The sequence below is a fragment of the Elgaria multicarinata genome, chromosome 9 (genome assembly GCF_023053635.1).
Source record: "Elgaria multicarinata webbii isolate HBS135686 ecotype San Diego chromosome 9, rElgMul1.1.pri, whole genome shotgun sequence".
Taxonomy (NCBI): domain Eukaryota; kingdom Metazoa; phylum Chordata; class Lepidosauria; order Squamata; family Anguidae; genus Elgaria; species Elgaria multicarinata.
Genome location: NC_086179.1, coordinates 29,080,847 through 29,102,640, shown reverse-complemented (window position 1 = coordinate 29,102,640; position 21,794 = coordinate 29,080,847). Strand labels below are relative to the sequence as shown.

Here is a 21,794-nt window from a genome sequence, read left to right as displayed (position 1 = left end):
CATGCTATAAGCCACCTGCAATCAGGGTTTCCTGCCATATGCTCACATGGGAAAATAGGTGTATGTACTTATATGTGATGAGGTACACATGGAAGGCAGTTCTAACGAATTTTCTCAGCTTACACCATTGAAATAGCACTAGCATAAGCTACCTCTAATGCAACACCAATAGCATCAGCTGGCACAATGGGTTTTCTGTGGAAACCCACTGTTCCAGCTGATGCTATTGCTGTTGTTGCTTTCTCTAGCACTACATGAACTGCGTAAGTGTGGTGGCTCAATTGGATATTGCCCAGAGTATATGCAGTTTTCTAACACTGAAGTTATATCTATGTAGCTTTTCCTACCACTGTAGCCCCATGATAGAAACAAATACACTTGACAGACTCTCTATACATCTAAGTACTGAATATGCCATCTCTACCTAAATGGCTTAGTCCCCACATAGTCAGAAAAAAACTATTGACCAAAATGTGGATCCTGCAGCTGCTACAGCTCCCTCTTTGCTTCCTGGCAGTGAGGCAGAAAATCAGAAGAAGGGCTTTGTTTCAGTTTTGGCATCACATCACTATATCTTTCAAATGGGATTTTAATAAAAGAACAGCAAGATATGCGAAGTAGCATCTTAAAGTCACTCACATCTTTAAATTAATGTTGCATTACCTAAAACACCATTAACAACTTTCTTTCTTTGTAAATACTAAAGCTAAAATATACTAATGTTCCTTTTATCAACTAAATTGGAAACACTTAATGTACCACACTTCTACAACAACCTCTGTCCTATGACCTCAGAAGGCTTCTTCCTCCTTCAAAGCATGAATGTTCAAAAGACTGTTCTGAAAGCAGTATGATCTCATTCATCATACTGATGTGTGAAAGGAGACAGAGACATGTTCATAAGCCACAGAGAAGTATACAATCAATATTGCCCTGAAGGATTTGATCAGGTGGCTTTCATTTCTGCGCTCAGCCTCCTCAACCTTTTTGGCTATAACATTCTTTCCACCACAAACTCAACTGTATTCATGGTCCCTTGTGACTTATCCATCAAAGCACTATGACTATATTTCACCAAAAACTGTTTTTATGTGTGCCATCAGTATTTCTATAGTGACTCAAAAGTTCTAAACTAAAATATTACAAATTGGTTTCAGTAGACAGTATTCAAAATGTATTGAAACCCTATACAGCTAACAGTTCACATATTATATCACTAACTTTATAGTTTACTTAAAATATAAAAATTCAGAATTAACATAGACTTTTTGTCTATTAAGTATGTCAGTTCATTACCACCTGTGGATTTCAGACCAGCAAAGTTATTCCAAGATCAAGTATTTGATTTCACAAGGTGTAAAATCAAAGGCCCCCTCCTACATCTTCCCCTTGTACAAGCAGACTGCTCACACAAGTGAGAAGGAACAAAAAATCCACTTGACAGAAACTCCTAATACCTTACGCAGTGCTACTACTGGGGTGGGGGGAAGGGTTCCCTAACTTGGGAGAGTGCTTTTGGGGGAGGCAGGGGGGCTGCCACTTCAAGAGGGGCCTTAAAAGTGAAGCAGCCACTGACATCTCTCTGAATCGTGACCAAGGCCATTGAAGACCTGCTCACTTTTATGTGCATGCAGTCCCTCTGAAGCACATCAAGGTGCTGTAAATTGCATCAACGGAAGCCACTTTTATCCTTTGCAAATGATTAAACATCTCTATAAAATACCTTGAGACATTATAGACAAAATGGATTGTTCTTTTTAACAAGAATCAATGCATGTTTGAATTACATTATTATGCTTAGCATAACAAGGTTTTTCATATATTAGCATAACTAAGGTACTTACCTCCTTCTCCATAAAATAAGAGGCCATTATAAAATTTTGTTTCTGCCTAGGAACAAGAGCAAAGATTTTTTTCCTCAAATGAAAAGTCTATAAGGGCTTAAAACATGAAAATACTACATCATTAAAATATAGAATGCAAACTACAAAGTATAGACAGCACTCTGTACTTGACAAATTCTAAGAGATATTACCTCATATTTTAATTTCTTGATTTCACAGCAAAGAGCAGCATACACAGTGATGACTTTGTTCAGGACCTAGATAAATCAAACAGAAAAAAATACAGACTAATACGAGTACAGCATAAAACTGAATGAGAAATAGGAAGCAGGGCCTGCTCAAGCTCCACTGGTTCAGATGAGAGATCAGCTCCATTTGACTTCTTTTCTCCTTGAACTGCTTCATTCAGGCTGGTCATAATAAGAACTTTAAAAACTAGTGGCCAAGTTTGCTTTTTTTTCTTCTCCTACCTCTGCAAACTATTGAGTCAGTTTGCACAAAATGGCAACAAAGTGTGGGTTAATTAATTAACCCACTATTTGCTGCAGTGTGTACCATGCATGTACCACTGTCTCTTTAAATATGCAACCTCTGATCAGTCTGATTAAAGGTTGCTCCATAACATCTGAACCCAGACATTATGGGGTAATTGTAGGTTAAACAACCCAAAGTTACCCTACAATTAGTTGCTAGGTTAACTTTGGGTTGTTTAATCCATGATTAATCCATAGTGTGCTCTTTCTGTTGTCACAGAACAAACTCCAGTCAGGCCAATGAAAAGTTGCATATTCAAAATGGCAGCAGCACACAGCACAATTTTACCCACAACTTGCTGTCATTACATCCAAACAAGTGTTGTGTCTTTTAGATGGTAAGTGTACAGGCAGGGACAGTTTTGTTTGTCAGTGAACTTAGGTAAGCCACACTGGACGCCTTTTTGGCTTATAGGCAGCATAAAAATATTTAAAAGAAACAATAATTAAAAATGACAATACAGTATCACCAAACATTTTTATAGTAGGTATTTGAAACTTAAGATCTTTACCTTATTTTCCGTCTTTATGAGTTCGAGTAGGGAAGACTGTTCATAAGGCAAAAGCTAAAATTAAACAAAAACATGACACATGACTAAGCTAAATTAACTTAAAGTAACATAGTTCTTTCAAGCTGTCCCCCAAATGCAATTACATGGGGCAATTTTTTAATATTATCATTATTATTATTATTATTATTATTATTAGTGTTAAGGATGCTGGCTGGCAACAGAGATTATCAGTTCCCATATTTAAAGAAAATTTGTCTTTTCCCCCTGGAAACTAAGAGAGCTATTGGATCTTTCAAAAATTCATATGAAAACATAATAAATAAATGTCTACCACATGGAAAAGGCATACCAAATGGTAACTTACATGATTTGTAAATAACACAATAGCGAAGTATCACCACTGGAAAGAGATAGAGGGGCAATTTTGCTTGCCTTCAGAGGCTCATGTACTCTACTAAAAATGCACCCTGCCAGAAGTTTTTTCAAGCAATAAACTTAAAGATTTTTTTCATTATAACAAGAATTTAGCATTCCTGGGAGGCTTGAATGTTAGCAATTATTTAGATATCAACTAATAAGCCCACCAAACTAAAAAATAGGGGCAGTTTGTAAATAATTAGTAAAATATTAGTTATGGTCTGGATCCAGAGTGGCCTCCAACTAATGCACAGAAAACACAGAAGGGAGTATGGTGGTGCTGATTTGTTCTTCTTCTGGCTAATTTTGAGGGCTCTCTAGTAGCCTACGTTAACAATGGCTATTGTTTCTTTATTAATATTCCATATTTTATACATCTGCTTTTATCCCACAGGCTTCCCATAGTGACTTTTTAAGTTACATCTTTTTAAAAGCCAGTGAACTCATACCATCAGCTCGTAAAAACATCATCGAGAGCCTGAGATGATTCAACTGGGGCAGCCCTTCCCCCACTTTCCTTTGGGCTATTTAATGACCAGTATACCCTGAGTGGAAGCCAGAGGAGGAAAAGTCCTGGTCAGGGAACTCATAACAATATCAATTCCTAATTATTGCATTTTTATATTTCATGCAATTGTAAATATTATTGTATTTTTATTTAATCCACTTTTAGCCCAGGAAAAGTGATGTATATATGTAAATAAAATAAATCTAAGAGTCTGGTCAGCAAAAAAAAGTCAAAGCGCAATTAGTCAAATCAGTACAATTTGATTTTATCTTTACACCACCCTGAGATCCCAGTGACTCAGGGTGAGATACAAATGTTTTAATTAATAAATAAATAAATAAATAATACAAGGCCAGCTTCTTATTACTGCTTACTTAATGTATAAGATGGTGCATCTCTCTTCTGAAACCAGCTGCCCGCTATATATTGAAGCCTTCACCAACTTGGTGCCCCGCCACAGAAGTTTTGCACTTCAACCCCATCAGCTCCAGTCAGCATGGCCAATAGTCAGGAACACTGAGAGTTGTAGTCCAAAACTTCTGGAGAACACGAGGTTGGGGAAGGCTGACACATCAGTGATAAACCTGCACACAGCTAAACAGAAATCCAGCTCCTAAAAATGTGATTTACAATTTGCAAAGCACTGCAGCCCTATTAAAAAAAAAAAAAACATTTGCATGTGTATGCTCAACTGATACTGTCTACACATGAATATTAAAGACTTAATAAAGGATGCTTCCAGACAAATGGTTCCTAATACTACTGAGCAAAACCTTCAGTTTTTCAGCTTTTTCCTCCTTTACAGATTTTTTTGTAGTAAGAAAAAAGTTGGAAGTGGGAAAACATGAAAGGGTTACAAATGGAAGATGATGTTGTCTGGATCCTCTGTAAAAATTCCATGCTTCAGACAGGGCAATTGCACAATAAAAGCCTTTACCTGGATGTTCTGAGAATTAACTTGAGAGACATATGTGAATATTAAAACAACCATACATTTAATGCAATGGGATCAAGATTGAAGTCCCAAACATCTCCTATGGACTCATCCAGTGCATCTTCAATTCTCTTCAGCTGAGACGTATATGCCTCCAGGAATTTTCCATAATTCTTCAACTGCACTTCAGCATGGATTTCTAAGAATAAATAGTGTTATTTTTATTATGACAGGATACTATTAATTACAATCCCTTAAACATTCAAGAGAAATAATCCAGATGAATATGTTGCTAATTAAATGGTTATTCTGCTTTGTATCTATTTTAGTGTTTAAAAAAGATTTATTCCCATAAAGGGCAAATTTCTCTCTCTCCTTGGTGTTCAATATCCAAAACAGAACTTTTTAAAAACAAGTATACATCATATTATGTAAATGTTTAGATAATTAAATATCATAGGTGAACGTTCTCAAATTTAATGAGTCACTGCACCTATTTTCCTCTGTGATATCTTTATATTGTATACCAGCATACTTTACAGTACAAATAATTTATGACTTCTTGAATCCATGAAAGTATTTATGTATTTATTTAATAGAATTATGAAACACACCCTTTGCCTACCAAACACCCAGGAGATATACAAAGACTAAGTAAAAATATCTACAACATAAAAGCAAACATAAAACATTCAATATAGTAAAAGTAGAGTGTGACAGTAAAGGGTGACATAAAACACTAAACACCATTAAAAGTCTGACAGAACAGGACAGTCATCACTGCCCACCTAAACCATAATAGAGAGGGAACCAACCTAATCTCTTTAGTGGGAAGCTGTAATTACAGAAAATGCCCTATCTCAAGTACTACCAACCTTACCTAGCTAGGCAATCGTACATATAATATGGCCTTTTGTAGATTACAGGCAGGTTCATACAGGAGGAGGAGGTCCTTCAGACATCCCGATCCCAAACTATTTAAGGCTTTGTAGATCAAAAGGAACACCTTGAATTGTGCCTGTAAACCAAACTTGAAGACAGTGAAGTTGATCCAAAATGATGTTATATGGTCTATAAAGTGTACTTCAAACAAAAGTCTAGCTGCATTTTGGCATTAGCTGTAGTTTCCAAAGACTTTTCAAGGGGAGCCTCACATAGAGCCAGTTCATCCTTTCCCAAGAAAGGGTGCAGCTAGCATACCAGACGAAACCCAGCAAAGGTTCTCCTGGCAACCATTACCACCTTCCAGGAGAAGTAAGGGATTCAAGAGCCCTTCCAAGCTGCATACCTGATATTTCGGAGGGAGTGCTACCCAATCCAGAACAGGCTGTACCCCACAGATTGCTAGGAGAGGAATGGCTATGCCTATCCAGGAAAGAGATCTTGATTGTGGAGAACAGCTTCAGGATAACATCCACTCAGTACAACAGCAGCGCATAAGGAACATTCCATGTTAGGAATAATAAGGGAAGGGACTGAAAATAAAATGCCCAGTTCCATAATTCTTTTAAATGAATGTGTAATGCAGCTGCATTTGCAATTGTATATACAGTTCTGGTTGACCCATATCTGAAAGAGACTGAAGAACTGGAAAAATTCCAGAAAAGGGTGGCCAAGATTGTACGAGGTTAGAACATATTCCCTTGGAGGAAAAGCCTATTCAGTTTAAGGAGGGTCGAGAAGATAACTAAAGAATATGGGAATCATTAATTCTGTGGAGATGGTGGATAGAGAAAAATCTTTCTTACTCTTTCATAACACTAGAACTCGGTGCATTCAACAAAACCGATTAGCAGTAAATTCAGAACAAACAAAAGAAATCACTTCACACAATACATAGCTAGATTACGAAATTTGCTATCACAAGAAGCATTGAGGGACACTACTTTAAGTGTGCAATCCTATGCATGTTTAGACAGAAAAAGTCCTAGAATTCCCAGCATCCTATCAGCTGAAAATTGTAGGACCATTTTTCTGTTGAAACATGCATAGGATTGCATCACGCATAGGATTGTGCCCTTTAAAGGGGAAAATTCATGGCATAGTCTACATCCATCACCAATAATTAGCCGCAACAGCTAAACAGATACTCCCTGTTCAAAGAAGTGTGCCTATGAATACCAGATACTGGGGAGAGTAAGATAAAGGGGATTATTGCCCTCATACCATGGTTTTGGGGTTCCCGCAATAAGGTATCTGTACTAGGTGGACCCTTGGGCTGATCAAGCAAGGCTGCTTATGTTCTCTCTCACTATGCCTAGAAGCTGCATATTAACTAAGGATAAAGAGAAAAATGTAACTGGCCATGTAACGTAGCTTCTTGGTTTAGTAGATTTAAATAGAGAAATTATGACATATACTGTGTAATCCTTTACATGTTTACTAAGAAGTAAATCTCACTGAATTCAATGTCCTTGGTAAATGAGCCCAGGACTGCAGCCTTAACAACACTTACAAAACAACTGGAATTACAATAGTCAAAGCAGGAAACTCTGCTTTCCTTTACCACATAATCAGCTAAACATAGTTTCTTACACTAAAGCTCTATTCAGCTACTCTGAATACAAGCAGCGATTGGAAGAAAGGAAGCAATATTCACACCAAGAAAAATATCTTAAGTATTTACATTTTTAGCAACAAAGAACTGGGTTATATATTATACAGTGAGATATTGATGCAAAGCCAATTGATTTCCTATATTTCTAAAGAAAAGAATCCTGCAGTGATGTTGGTCTGTTTTTAAAGCACAATTTATGGTCAGAATATTCTTGAAATGTAAGACTGTGCTGAATCCAAAGATAGCTCAGCTCTTATCCTGTGTTTACAACATAAACATCCTATTGATTTTAGAAGAACTTTCACATAATAGTGCAATCCCTTGCTTTGTCGTGGAAGATTCCCACCTGTCCTGTGAGGTGAAGCAAGTTGAGAAGCACTTCCTTGTCCAACTAACCAGTAGCTTTCACCGCTTCCTGCTTTTCCTAATCCCAAATGCGGGGGTGGGGTGGGGTGAATACTCTTTGTTAGTCCTTCTGTTCACAGCTAGTTAAAAGGGCCCAATTTCTAATTTCCCCCATAACCCCTCTGTTAATCAAGTATGTTTCCAAGGTGGAATAGCTGTATTCCCAGGAATAATGCAGGGTCTATATGCCTAGGTCTCTTCTCTATGATGGAGAAAGAAGTCTTTGGGGCAAAGATAGTAGTTCCTAAATGGATGCAACCAGAAAGACCAAGTATTTTCTTCATAATCTTGAATACAATGGAATTTTGGGTGGAAAACGTTACTATGAGCAGATATATAGAATATCAAGATGAAAAAGATAATGTTTCTCATAAGAAAACAATGAAATCAATATACTATAGATTACTATAATAAAAGCAATCAGTTCATGACATTTACTGAATAATTATTATGGAGTAAACTGTCATGCGGAACACACTAAACATTATGCAAAACAAACTAACACACACACATATTTGTGTGGAATTTCTCCAAGAAGAGTTTATATTGGATTAATTTTTTATACCATCACAGCACTGCCACATATAGTTAATGTGATATTTTTAAAAAGAAGTTTGTGAAAGCACAAGTAAAAGGCACCATCTAATGCCAATTTCTGCAAACTAGAGAGAGAAGTGAAACCCACACACTACCCAACTAAATTATTTTAGCATGACTTAACTTTTCTGGCTAAAGCAGGGAGTATCTGCAAAAATAAAGCCTAAATGTATCTAGGAAGAAAATATTTACTTAGTAGGAAAGAGCAGAAGAGGCACATTAAGATTTGATGGGCATTTGCAATGAATTAGACTACAGAAAAAAGCAAACAATTATAGGAATAATATACATTATTCTAGAAGAATTAAGAGAAATAGAAACCCACAGGCAGAGGGCAAAACAGAAAGAAAGTTCTACTATCATCAGGGAAGTTGCCTGTCAGAGAGAAAAGAAAGCATAGCCACAGTCAGGAGAAGGGAATCATGCTACAGGCTGACACTCAAAGCACAGCAGTCTATTATGGCCAGTTCACTCTATGTTGCAACATCAGATCTGTGCAACTGAATGCCCTCATGAAGAAACCAAATGTTGTTGATTCCCTGCCACATAGACAAGATCCTGAGGGTTTTTTAATTCAGTATTCATCTGGATTAGTCACTATCCCCCACTTTTATATTCACCACCACTAAAAGAGTTTTGAATCCCTATTTCACCTGTAAAAATGCATAAAACCGAAGTAAATCTATCACTCTCAAATGCCTAACTCAACAACAACAACAAAAGTAGATAAAACATGGTGAGGTTGTTTGAAGTACTTCATGCACATAACTGATCTTGAACTTGTATGCGTTCAAGCACATAGAAGATGATACAATCTTACTGCAGATTAAGACAGAACTACCTGAACCACCCTAACCCACAACCACTATCTGGAGTTAGAATTCCTACTTCATTCACAGCATTCATACTCAAGTTCACTTAGCTATATAAGTTTTAACACTTTTAACCACAGACATGCTTGCAACAAAGGTGGCTGAAGAGCTGTTTAAGGAGGGTGCTTTACAAACCACTTTTACTAATGCACAGTTAAGGATAGACCTGGGAGTTTAATCTGTTTTGGCAGTTGCAGTTACGGAACAGAGGGTGGTAATTTATCCCAGATAAATTAATCCAGAAAAGAAGGCATGGTGGTTATTGTAGAAAGAAACTTTTGAATAAACTACAAACATTAACTATTGTTTAGCCATGTTAGTCTCTGGCAAAACAACAACAACAAACGGACCAGTACAAAATGAGGGCGGGAGGGCTGTGTGTTGATCTTTCCTAATTACTGCAAGCGGTTTGTAAGACCTCAAACAAGTTTCTAGGACGACCTTTTCTATTTCAGAATAGGAACGCCTGTGTGACAGGAATGTATATATGGATTTGCTGTGAGTCTTAATTTTATTTATTTATTTTGTAATTCAAAAAAAGAGAAAGAGAAGAAAAGATGTGACCTTTGCACAGATGAGCAAAACCCAGCTTTTTACCCTGCAGCCACCTGGCCTGCGAGGAAACGAATGGCTGAAGTTGTTGACGGTTATCATTGACAGCCCCCCACCCCACCCCAAAAAGCCCCTCTTAATTCCCCAACCACCAAAGCAGCAGGCTGCTGACAGGCTCCGTGGACGAGCATGACAGGCAAAAGGGCCTCTCTCGCTGCTCCGGTCAGCTGAGAAGGGGAAGAGACGGGGTGAAGTTATTGACGTGAGAAGCCCCATTTCGTGGGGTGGGGGTGGGGAGTTTACTGGATGGGGGAAGACTTCCCTATTCACCTCATGAGGGACGAGATTCACCCACCGCCTCCCATAGGACACCCCACTGGGCTCCCTCAGAGAAGGAGACACACTTCCCGCCTCATGCCTGCCTTCCCCGCCCCTTACTCTGAGAGCCGTCGTCGACGCGGTCGAACTCCCAGTCCGGCGAAAGGGTCTCCAGCGCCATGACAGACCCGCACCCAGCAGCGGCGGCAGCAGCAGCAGCAAAAGCAAGAGCTGCCCCTGCCCCCCTGACTGAAAGGCACGGGACTTCCTGCCACGCCCGCACGGCATTCTGGGAAACGTAGTCCCCAGAACTCACGGAAAAGGGGAAGTTGTCTGCGGCGGCGTTTGAGTGGCGAGCGAAGGTTCAGGGATGTTCAACAGCGACCCCTGCAGAGCGAAGCGTTGATGACCAGCGAGAGGCTATTACTAAGCAGTTAGGTGGAAGGCCGTGCAATTAAAGACTCGTCTCTACTGAAGGGGTGAAAAAACCCACGAAACTGTTTTTTATTGTCGTGGGTGTTTCGCCATCGCCGTCAAATACAGCTCCCTCTTCAGGGAACATAATTACAGTATCTGGGAGGGGGGCATTATTTTTTCCAGCCACAATTATCTTATTCCTTGTAGTAATACAAATTATTTTGGGGTGGTTTGGCCTTGAATGGGCAATGAAGACCCATTAGGTTCACAAAAGTCCTCATGGTGGAGACGAAAAGTACCAGAACTAGTTGTGTTGATATGGATCGACACAACTGCCTGGATTTTTGGACTCTCCTTGGAGCTTTAAAATTTACTCCCATGGCCTTTAAAATTTACCCTTACAGTGCTGTAATCCGCTTCATCAGGTGCATGTAGTGATGGATCAGTCACCCAGCATTCTGTAGCCACTGAGCAATTTTTGTTTGGGGAGGGGCTGTGTTGGGATTCTCCCTCTCTTAGCTGTAGTTTTTTCTTAACAGTTTTCTGTATTTCTAGAAACTGGGGGGTTCCTCCAAGCCTGTTGATGTGTACCTCTTGTGCATGGATGGTGTATTGTTTTGGCTACATAAGGATCCATATCATGGAGAATGTGCTCCTTATTAGTATATAGTAGGGATGGAGAACTTGTAGCCTTTCAAATGTTGGACTACAACTCCTATCTTCCTGGCAATTGGAGGAATGTGCCCCAATCTGCTGTGCGCAGGAAAGTGGTGTGATAAAAATACCCCTGCCCTGAATGGACCACGGTCTTTGTTTACTTCCTTTTTCACCTCCAACAAGAAAGAGAGAGTAATGAGGGACAAAATTGGGGTTGGAGAAGCAACAGTAAGGAAATGTGATTTCCCCCCCGTGTGATGACAAGTCTGGACTCTGTTTTCTTACTGGCAATCACATAACTAGATGCCATTCTGTCCATGAAGCAGTGAGTAACAGTCTATAGCTCCTCTTCGTGTTTCTCATGTGAACTGTGACAAATTTAAAATAAACACTGCCTGCCTGTTTGCATTGACTTGCCAGAGAAACAGCCTCAAGTTGGCATTGATATCTAATTCATGCAGGGTTCCTGCTACATGCTGGAACTGTTCTCACCCTGCTATTTGTGTAGGGGCAAATCTGGATAAATAAAACCCAAGAAAGCATCTCTCTCCCGCCATCATTTTCTCCATCTAATTCCCACAAAGGAAAAACATAACTCTTGATGTTAAAGGACTTGGAGGGAACACATCTCCTGTCTTTCACCTCAGAGGTTGTGTCTTCCCAAGGGAAGAAGGAGAGCTGCCTGCCTGCTTGCTTGTTGCTGCTGCTCTGTCACCACCACTGCCCTCTCCCTGCAGAAGCTCAGCAGACTGCCACGCCCTGCAGGACCAGGCCCCCAGGTACTCAGCCAGCTGCTGCTGATATCCTCTACCTGTCCCCCTCCCTGGAGGGGAATACATAAGCCTGCTGGCTGAGGTGTCCTCGGAGAGCCAGTGCCTGCAGGAGGAGGGGAACACCAACAACAACACCCAGGGAAAAGGGAGAGCCACTTGCCTGTTGCTGCTCTTTTTTCATTCTTTCTTTGGGGGTCTTAAGCTATGTGACTGGGAGGGGGGATACAGGGCCAAGTGGGGGGATCTGAGGGGGGCACAACCAGTGTAGTGACGATTAGAGGGAGATATGGTGTTGTGAGGAGGACTTACCTGGTAAGGGGAACGTGGCCCAGACAGTTAATGGCTGTGCTGTGTTCCAGTCCCCCACACACCCGCAGGTCTGTTGGTTGCCCTATCAGCCAACCCTCAGGCCTCCGGATGCTGCTTTTAAATGCCAGATCAGTGCATAATAAGACCTCCCTCATCCACGACTTAATTGTGGATGAGGTAGCCGATCTGGCATGTATAACCGAGACATGGGTGGGGGTGGGTAAGCAGGGAGGAGTCAGTCTCTCCCAGCTATGCCCACCAGGGTACTTGGTTCAGCATCAGGGTAGACCTGAGGGCTGCGGAGGGGGTGAGGCTGTGGATGTGCTGACAATGGACTGGATGAGGGTTAATAAACTGAAACTCAATCCAGACAGGACTGAGATGCTGTTAGTAGTTATTCTGACCAGATAGTGGGTGTTCAACTTGTTCTGGATAGGGTTGCACTCCCTCTGAGGGAGCAGGTTTGTAGCTTGAGGCTTCTCCTAGAACTATATCTGTCACTTGAGGCTCAGGTGGCCTCGGTGGCACAGAGTGCCTTCTACCAACTTTGGTTGGTGGCCCAGCTATGCCCCTATCTGGACAGGGATAACCTTCAGTTGTCTATGCTCTGGTAACCTCCAAATTAGATTACTGCAATGCGCTCTGCATGGGGGCTGCCTTTGAAGATGGTTCGGAAGCTCCAGCTTGTGCAAAATGCAGCGGCCAGATTGATAACCAGAACCAGAAGGTTTGATCATATAAGACCAACTCTGGCCCACTTGCATTGGCTGCCTGTACATTTCTGAGCCTGATTCAAGGTGCTGGTTTTATTTATTTATTTATTTCATTTTTATACTGCCCAATAGCCGAAGCTCTCTGGGCGGTCCACAAAAATTAAAACCATAATAAAACAACCAACAGGTTAAAAGCACAAATACAAAATACAGTATAAAAAGCACAACCAGGATAAAACCACACAGCAAAATTGATATAAGATTAAAATACAGAGTTAAAACAGTAAAATTTAAATTTAAGTTAAAATTAAGTGTTAAAATACTGAGAATATAAAAAGGTCTTCAGCTGGCGACGAAAGGAGTACAGTGTAGGCGCCAGGCGGACCTCTCTGGGGAGCTCATTCCACAACCAGGGTGCCACAGCGGAGAAAGCCCTCCTCCTAGTAGCCACCTGCCTCACTTCCTTTGGCAGGGGCTCACGGAGAAGGGCCCCTGTAGATGATCTTAAGGTCTGGGCAGGTACATATGGGAGGAGGCATTACTTCGAATAACCTGGCCCCAAACCATTTAGGGCTTTAAATGTCAATACCAGCACTTTGAATCAGGCCCGGACCTGGACTGGCAGCCAATGGAGTTGTAAAAGGACTGGCGTAATATGATCTCGCCGGCCAGTCCCTGTTAGTAAACGGGCTGCTCTGTTTTGTACCAGCTGAAGCTTCCAAACCGTTTTCAAAGGCAGCCCCACGTATAACGCATTGCAGTAATCCAAGCGAGAGGTTATCAGAGCATGGATAACTGTAGCTAGGCTATCTCTGTCCAGATAAGGGCGTAGTTGGTATATCAACCTAAGCTGATAAAAGGTGCTCTTTGCCACTGAGTTCACCTGTGCCTCAAGTGACAGTTCTGGATCCGAGAGCACCCCCAAACTACGGACCCGATCCTTTTGGGAGAGTGCAACCCTGTCCAGGACAGGGCAAACATCACCTCGCCGGACAGATGAACCACCCTCTAACAGTACCTCCGTCTTGTCTGGATTGAGTCTCAGTTTGTTAGCCCTCATCCAGTCCATTACCATGCCCAGGCACTGGTTCAGAACAGCCACTGCCTCACCTGGGTTTGATGAAAAGGAAAGGTAGAGCTGGGTATCATCCGCATATTGATGACACCTCAGTCCACATCTCCGGATAACCTCCCCCAGCGGCTTCATGTATATGTTAAACAGCATAGGGGATAAAATAGAGCCCTGCGGAACCCCATGGCTTAGGAGCCACGGCACAGAGCAATAATCCCCCAGCACCACCTTCTGGAATCGGCCATCCAAGTAGGAGCAGAACCACTGCAACGCAGTACCTCCAACTCCCAGCTCAGACAACCTATCCAGAAGGATACCATGGTCGATGGTATCGAAGGCCACTGAGAGGTCCAGGAGAACCAACAGGGTCGCACTCCCCCTGTCTCTCTCCCGACAGAGGTCATCCCACAGGGCGACCAAGGCAGTTTCCGTTCCAAAACCAGGCCTGAAACCCAATTGAAATGGATCTAGATAATCCGTTTCATTCAAGAGTGCCTGGAGTTGTCCTGCAACCACCCGCTCAAGCACCTTGCCCAGGAAGGGGATATTAGCCACCGGCCTGTAGTTGTTAACATCTTCCGGGTCCAGATTAGGCTTCTTCAGGAGTGGTCTAATTACCGCCTCTTTTAAAGAGGCCGGCACCACTCCCTCTCTCAAGGAGGCATTTACAACCTCCTGGACCCAGCCAGTGATCTCCGCCTTATTTGATGTAATGAGCCATGAGGGGCAAGGGGCAAGCACACAGGTGGTCGACTGGACTTGGCCAAGCACCTTGTCCACATCCTCGGGCCTCAATAACTGAAACTCATCCAATAGAACTGAACCGGACGACGCTCTGAACACCTCTACTAGTGGAGCTGCATTAAGTGTGGTGTCCAATTCATGACGAATCTGAGCGACTTTACTTTCAAAGTGCCATGCAAACTCGTCACAGCGTGCTACCGAGGGTTCAATTGTCTCATGCCCTGGCCCAGAGTGTAACAGGCCGTGAGCCACTCAGAAAAGCTCCGCCGGATGACACTAAGAAGATGCAATGCTGGTGGAAAAGAACTGTCTCTTTGCAACCCTCACCACCACAGAGTAGACTTAACCTATAAAGCCTTACACGGCTTGGGACCACAATACCTGACGGAACACCTGTCCCGACAGGAACTTAACCATATACTACGCTCAACATCTCTGGGTGCCTACTCCGAAGGAAGCTCGTAGGATGGCAACAAGAGAGAGGGCCTTTTCAGTGGTTGCCCCCCAATTATGGAATGATCTCCCCGATAAGGCTCACCTGGCGCCAATATTGTTATCTTTTCGGTGCCAGGTCAAGACTTTTCTCTTCTTCCAGTCATTTAACAACTTATGCTGAGGTGTGTTTTTTTAACTGACCCCAAAATAGTTGTTTTAAATGGATATTGTCTGTTTTTATGCTTTTTGGGGTTTTAAATTTTGTATATTTGTTTTTAATGTTCACTGTTTTTAATCTTTGTAAACTGTCCAGAGAGCTTTGGCTATGGAGCGGTATATAAATGTAATAAATAATAGTAATAACTCTTTAATTTCACTGGTATTATTTATGATGGGATTTATTTATTTATTTATTTATTTAAAAGCTAATACTTTTTCCTATGTACTCACAAGGTGGCACTATATTCTCAGCCGCTGTGATGTTGTACTCAAAGAAAGCAAACCCTTTTTCCTTTTCTCTTGAGATACTTTGATTAAGATTTTCTCTATTAAGACAGTCACTTTCACTATTAAATTAATTGGGTTAACTCTTGTGGTATATGCTAAATTACCCCACTAAACTGATATATCGATATCGATATCGATATAGATATAGATATTTCATGCTTATTCTCTCCAGAATTTAAATAATTATTTCTAAGGATGCCAACTGAGAAAAAAAATGTAATTTGCTAAGGGTTTTATAAAGCAACTGTTGGGAAGGCAGAAGAGCTTCCTATGGAAAAAATATTTTTCAGTGACAGAATATGAACTCCATCTTGCTGTAATTTGAGACACAAGTCTACACAGAAGTTAAGTCCTATTGACTTCAATGGGACTTCCTCCCAGGCAAGTGAGTGTGAAGCAGTCTTTCCCAACCTGGGGCCCTCTTTATGTGTTTGACTACAACTCCCATCATCCCCAGCTATGGTGGCTGAGGATAATGGGAGCTGTAGTCCAATACAAAACACAACTTGAATTACAGGTTATTCTTGGTAATTGTGGGACAGTGTTAAAAGCAAGTGGTTTGTAGCTCAGGGTGACCTCAGTAGACACTTTTTATATATTTTAAAATGGCATATCCACAACTCAGCATGGATATGTGAGTGAAATAATGTGTATTTGGAGGAAAATATATCGACCAGTATTCCAGTTAGTGATTCAAGATTGGCTGCAGATCTCTGTTGAGCATACACATGATTATAAGCCACTTTATAAATGTCCTCTTGAAGGGGAGGGTAGAGATATTTCAAATACACACACATAAATAAAAATAAAACAATAAACACAAGTTTGCTGCTGTGAAAAATTTCTTAGTCCTACAGTGCTGCTTCAGGATGGTGTCTGTTCAGCCCAAACCAAATCTTGTGCTAGGCAAATAGGCAGAAGAATTAGACACACAGTACTCTTTATTTGTAACCTAACTACTAAAAATGACCAGCAATGGCCCAGGGAAAGTGTGTGTGTGTTGGGGGAGGGGTGGGTGGGGAGTCCACACATTGTATGTAAGTTGACAAAAATTGTCCCAGAACAAAGCTTGGGTTGTTTTGTTTTCATTTTGATATTGGATTATTAAACAATTTGTTTGGGAAATCCTTTGTTTGTTTACATCTCACAGAGTAAAAAGAGTGCAAATTACTAAAATCAATTCCATACAATAAAACCTAGAACAGAATAAAACAATTCAGCATAAAAAAGGGAGACAACAGTTTTTTTCCTGGGTTGTCCCCACACTATCCACCTCTGTTTCGACAGCATGTCAATCTCTGATCACTTTCATGTGTGTGTGTGTTGTTGCGCGATTTCAGTGTATGCATCCATTTCACCTGTGTGGGCTCGCATCACTAACATACCGCCCTGTCTCCTCCCTTCTCCTTCCCCTTGCAGTTCTGGGAGGGACTTGGGATGTGGGTTCCTTCCCCCGCCCTAATTCTGATTTTCCCATGTTTTGTTTTATTTTTTTGTTTCTGCACAAATGCAGTTGAATGCAATTCTGGTAGGTTGGAATGGTGTAATAATGCAATGGTGTACTTAGGGGATTTGGGAAAGTCAGCCCCTTGCATGTCCACAGACTGGTCTACCTATCCTGGTTTCAACGAAGTATTGTTGCACTGTAAAACTTAGGAGAAAGGGTGGGAGGAGAAAAAGAACACACAGTGCTTTCCCTAGGATCCTTATAAACTGAGTTGGAGGACTGAAAGTATGATGGACTGACTCAGGGAACTCTGTACCAATGATCCAGGAGGTGTCCCCAAGGAGAATGATGAGGAAAAGAAATTGAAATGGCATGCTGGGGGAGAACCACCCCGCCCTCTTTTTTCATCAGTGCCACCGACCTACACACACACACCCTTCCACAGACACACCCCCAGCAGAAAAATTGGGATGATCCAAAATAGCATCAAAACGGAAATTACACGGGAATGGAACAGGAAGATTGTTGGGGAAATAAAATGGTCTTAGCAGTTTGCCTGAAGCATAAAAGACAGCTTAATACGTTCTTTTTAATTCATGCAATAATTGTAAATAATCTATCTTGAGCGAAGTAAAACAGAACAAAAGAAAAGCAGAAATAAAACAAGAAAGACAAGTTACCTGTGAAAACATGCTTAAGAGCACAGTAAACTTGAAAAACAATTTATGGCTCAATCCTATGTATGTTTAGACAGAAAAATGTTCCACAACTCCCAGCATTCCCCAACAATGGCTGGGGAATGCTGGGAGTTGTAGGACTTTTTCCTGTCTAAACGTACATAGGATTGCACCATCACACTCTAAGGAAGGGGAAAGACAGGCTTGGGGGTGAGCGGAGAGCACAGGGAGGATGGAAAGTGATGAGAGAAAGATTTATCCTAAGAAGAACCTGTGCTCATGCTAATCCTGAGACACAGTCGTGATAGCAAGAAGGGAAAGGCGATAGAGCTTATCTAGAGTTCATAATGCATTCATGCTTGTTTTTCTGCATGATTCGTAGTGCCTGTTTTCCACTCAGTACCAGGTGGAGGCCCAGAATAATCTGGGATGCAAACATTACAAGAACCTGAGCCACAGTTCTCACCACTGGACCACCAGGGCAAACTGCACAAAGCAGCTAAGAGTTCCCAACTTAATCACTTAAAAATAGATCCAACTTGAACACACGGATGCATATACATCATGCAAAAAGAGGGGATGGAGAAAAACCTCTGTAAATAGGTGGGCATTTAAAGATACCTTTCCCTGGGTCAGAAGACCTGTTTCTATAACTGATGAATTGAAATTCCTTTGTTTCAGCGGCGACAGGAAAAATATGTCCATTTAAAATGAGGCTTGTTGCAAATTGCCATGTATTGCAAAGCACAGACCTGAACAGGTAAACTAGTGCTAGTCTGGGTGAAAATAGGCTGTGGATCAACAGAACTGCAGTCTCCAATTAGGGATCCTTTCTCTCTTGTTTTGTGAATGGGATTCTGGGATTTGCCTCTCTCCGGGAGATATCGTCTAGAATTCTTGCAAAAGAATTTGGGTTTGCCAAAAATCCAAGTGTCCAACAGCAAGGATTTAGATGTTATAAATAAATCTATCAGCCATGGTAGGTGGGCTCCCAGGACACTGTCAATGACCTTAAGGTGCCATTCCTAAACAAAGGAACATCAAAGATGGATTTCAACACGAAACTGCTAACTACAGCTCGCCCAGAGATTCAACTCCATCTCCTGTGGCGTCAACAAGGGCAGAGGTTTGTTATCGTACTACATGTATTAATCTATTCACCAGCGCAAGGATGTCTGTGCTATGCCCCAACAAATGTTTGTGAATGGCCACTGTGAATTATCACTGCCTGTACTTTCTGCATTTCAATTCCCTCTGATCTCACCTGCCCCCACAACACTATGTATATACACCTGCCATTTGAGGATACTTCATGTATGTGATGAAATGGACTGTATCCAAGAAAGCTTATGCTATAATAAATGTGTTAGTCTTTAAGGTGCCACAAGACTCTTTGGCCAGATCTACACCAAGCAGGTTATAGCACTATGAAAGCAGTATGAAAGCAATATATAAGCGGCAGGAGCCACACTACTGCTTTATAGTGGTATTGAAGTGCACTGATACCTGTTGGGGCCCATTGACACATACCATATACTGGTTTCATGCTGCTTTCATAGTGCTAGATCCTGCTTGGTGTGGTTCCTGCCTCTTATATACTGCTTTCATACCACTTTCATAGTGCTAGGTCCTGCTTGGTGTGGCTCCTGCCTCTTATATACTGCTTTCATACCACTTTCATAGTGCTAGGTCCTGCTTGGTGTAGATCTGGCCTTTGTTGTATTTTCTCTTCATTTTGTAAACCACCGTAAAAGTTTTGCTGAAGGGTGCTGAAGAGTGGTATATAAATATTTTAAATAAAAATATATTTTATAAAGATACTATTGTTTTTATGCTTTTTATGTTTTTAAACTTTGTATATTTGTTTTTAATGTTTACTGTTTTTAACTTTGTAAACTGCCCAGAGAGTTTGGCTATGGGGCGGTATATAAATGCAATAAATAAATAAATAAATAAATAAGGTTACTTGGTGAGTTCATCTTGGAGACAAGATTTGAATTGGGGACTTGCCAACTCATACTCTCTCTTAACAGAATAATCTTGAGCATGTTTATGCAGAAGTAAATTCCACATAGGTCAATGGGATTTACTTATAAGTGTGATCATTACCCTGTTGCGGCTTAGGCATGGCTCTATACACATGGCCAACCCAATGCATTTTGGTACCTGATGTGAAGAACAAGTTTATCCCTGCCCACAATAGACTTTCCATCTATGGAAGCCAACCAGACCAGCTGTTGAATCTTACTTCAGCACTGACAATAGGACAGCATCCTCCAATGCACCTCAGGGCAACAATCTAGTTTAAAAGCTGCAGGGCATACACAAAGCTCCATCCGACAAATGTTTTACTGCATGTTCGTTACTGGGCACTCACTGATTGCTCACATGATGTCATCTGCCTCTCTTGTGTCTTCCGCCCCTTCTGGCCTTCGTTGCACCACAAAACCCCCCAGAGAAAGTCCGGTTGCTGCTCTCCCCTACCAGACTGAATGGGCCTAATTACTTCCTGTTTTCAGGAAGTGACATAGGAGTGATGACAGAGAAGGGACGGGTGTCGCATGTTTTGACCTAGATGTGATGGGGCTTGCAGTGCTGCACTGCAACATCTTGTCACCACTCCCTGCCTCCCAGCACCTGCCACCTGAAGCAGCTACCTAGTGGTAGGGCCGGCTCTGGGTTATATGCTCTACATAAAAGTTTGCTTCTGCGTCAAGACATGCAACATGTTTATCCACTTCATTTGTTGGATGCCCAGTCTAGCAGAGTGTCTTCCATGCTTTGTCAGATGGAGAGAAAAAAGAATGAGGTATTTTCTGCAATAAAAACAGGGACTGCATTTTCAGATCCCGTATATCTCTAATGACCTGATGTTGAAAACTAGGCATGCCTGTCTCTATTACAGCCTATGCTTGAATTTCTCAGGGCCATCTTGCTTGCCACTGGAATAAATGGTTGGACCCCCCAAGGCAATTAATTAGTAGCCATTGATAGCCTCCTCTGTGAATTTGTCTAACCTCCATTAAAGCCTTTTAAGTTGGTGGCCAACAACACTTCTTGAGGATGTGAATATAACTATGCACTGTGTGAAGTAGTACTTTCTTTTGTACTTCCCAGATCCCTGCAGGGTAGGGTGTAAGAGACGCACAGCTGGCTTAGAACACACTGAACAGGTTTACAGAAGACCCCTCCCAATCCTCAGGACAACTCACCTCCCACCTGATCCTGCTACATCAAATATTTTATAATGAAGACACACTTCAGGGGTGTGGTATTCATGTTTTAAGGCTCAGAATGTTGTTATTTAAATAAAAGACCTACATTGCATCTTGTGGAGATGTGATATTCTATATACTGAAGAGGAAGAATCCCTCAAAATGTTTTATACTGGAGTTGTCAGGTGGCTGTTTTTTGAAGGGACACCTCCTGTTTTACAACAAGGGTTGGGAACTGGTAGCTCTCCAGATGTGCTCTCACGACAAAGTGGGGCAATACAGAGGCCTTCTACCAATCAACTACCCTCCATGTGTGTTGGACTGCAACTTCCATTATTCCCAATCAACATGGTCATTGGCCATGGAAGTTGCAATCTGGCACATCTGGATGGCACCAGTTTGGGGGATTCTGCTTTATTGTAGGCTCTCTCATAATACCAGAGCCCAATGGGGTCATCCCATGAAGCTGATTGATGGGAGGTTCAGGACAGAGAAAAGGAAGGACCTCTTCACACAGTGCATAGTTAAACCATGGAATTCACTACCACAAGATGTAGTGATGGTCACCAATTTGGATGACTTTAGAAGGGGTTAGACAAAGTCCTGGAGGAGACGGCTCACAGTGCCTTATTAGTCCTGATGTCTCTATGCTACCTCCACTACCTGAGGCAGTATGCCTATGTACGCCGGTTGCATGGGCTGTTGCACTTGTGTCCTGCTTCTGGGTTCCTGGTCCACAGCTGGTTGGCCACTGTGTGAACAGAATGCCATACTAGATC

The 21,794-nt window shown here is 41.6% G+C and overlaps 1 protein-coding gene across 2 annotated transcripts in view; it reads right to left on the bottom strand.

Moving 5' to 3' along the window:
- The window catches only part of WASHC4 (WASH complex subunit 4), a 46,458-nt gene extending 36,170 nt beyond the window's left edge, over window positions 1–10,288 (bottom strand). Inside the window, exons 1-5 of one of the 2 annotated variants that reach the window (XM_063133413.1) lie at window positions 10,170–10,288; window positions 4,808–4,947; window positions 2,890–2,943; window positions 2,036–2,101; window positions 1,845–1,890 (exon numbers count right to left, since the gene is read on the bottom strand). In XM_063133413.1, the coding sequence (XP_062989483.1) occupies window positions 1,845–1,890; window positions 2,036–2,101; window positions 2,890–2,943; window positions 4,808–4,947; window positions 10,170–10,230 (367 nt within the window). In that variant the 5' untranslated portion in view covers window positions 10,231–10,288. The remainder of the gene's footprint in view (window positions 1–1,844; window positions 1,891–2,035; window positions 2,102–2,889; window positions 2,944–4,807; window positions 4,948–10,169) is intronic. The other variant, XM_063133414.1, reaches the window with a different exon arrangement.
- Window positions 10,289–21,794: the final 11,506 nt, after the last annotated feature.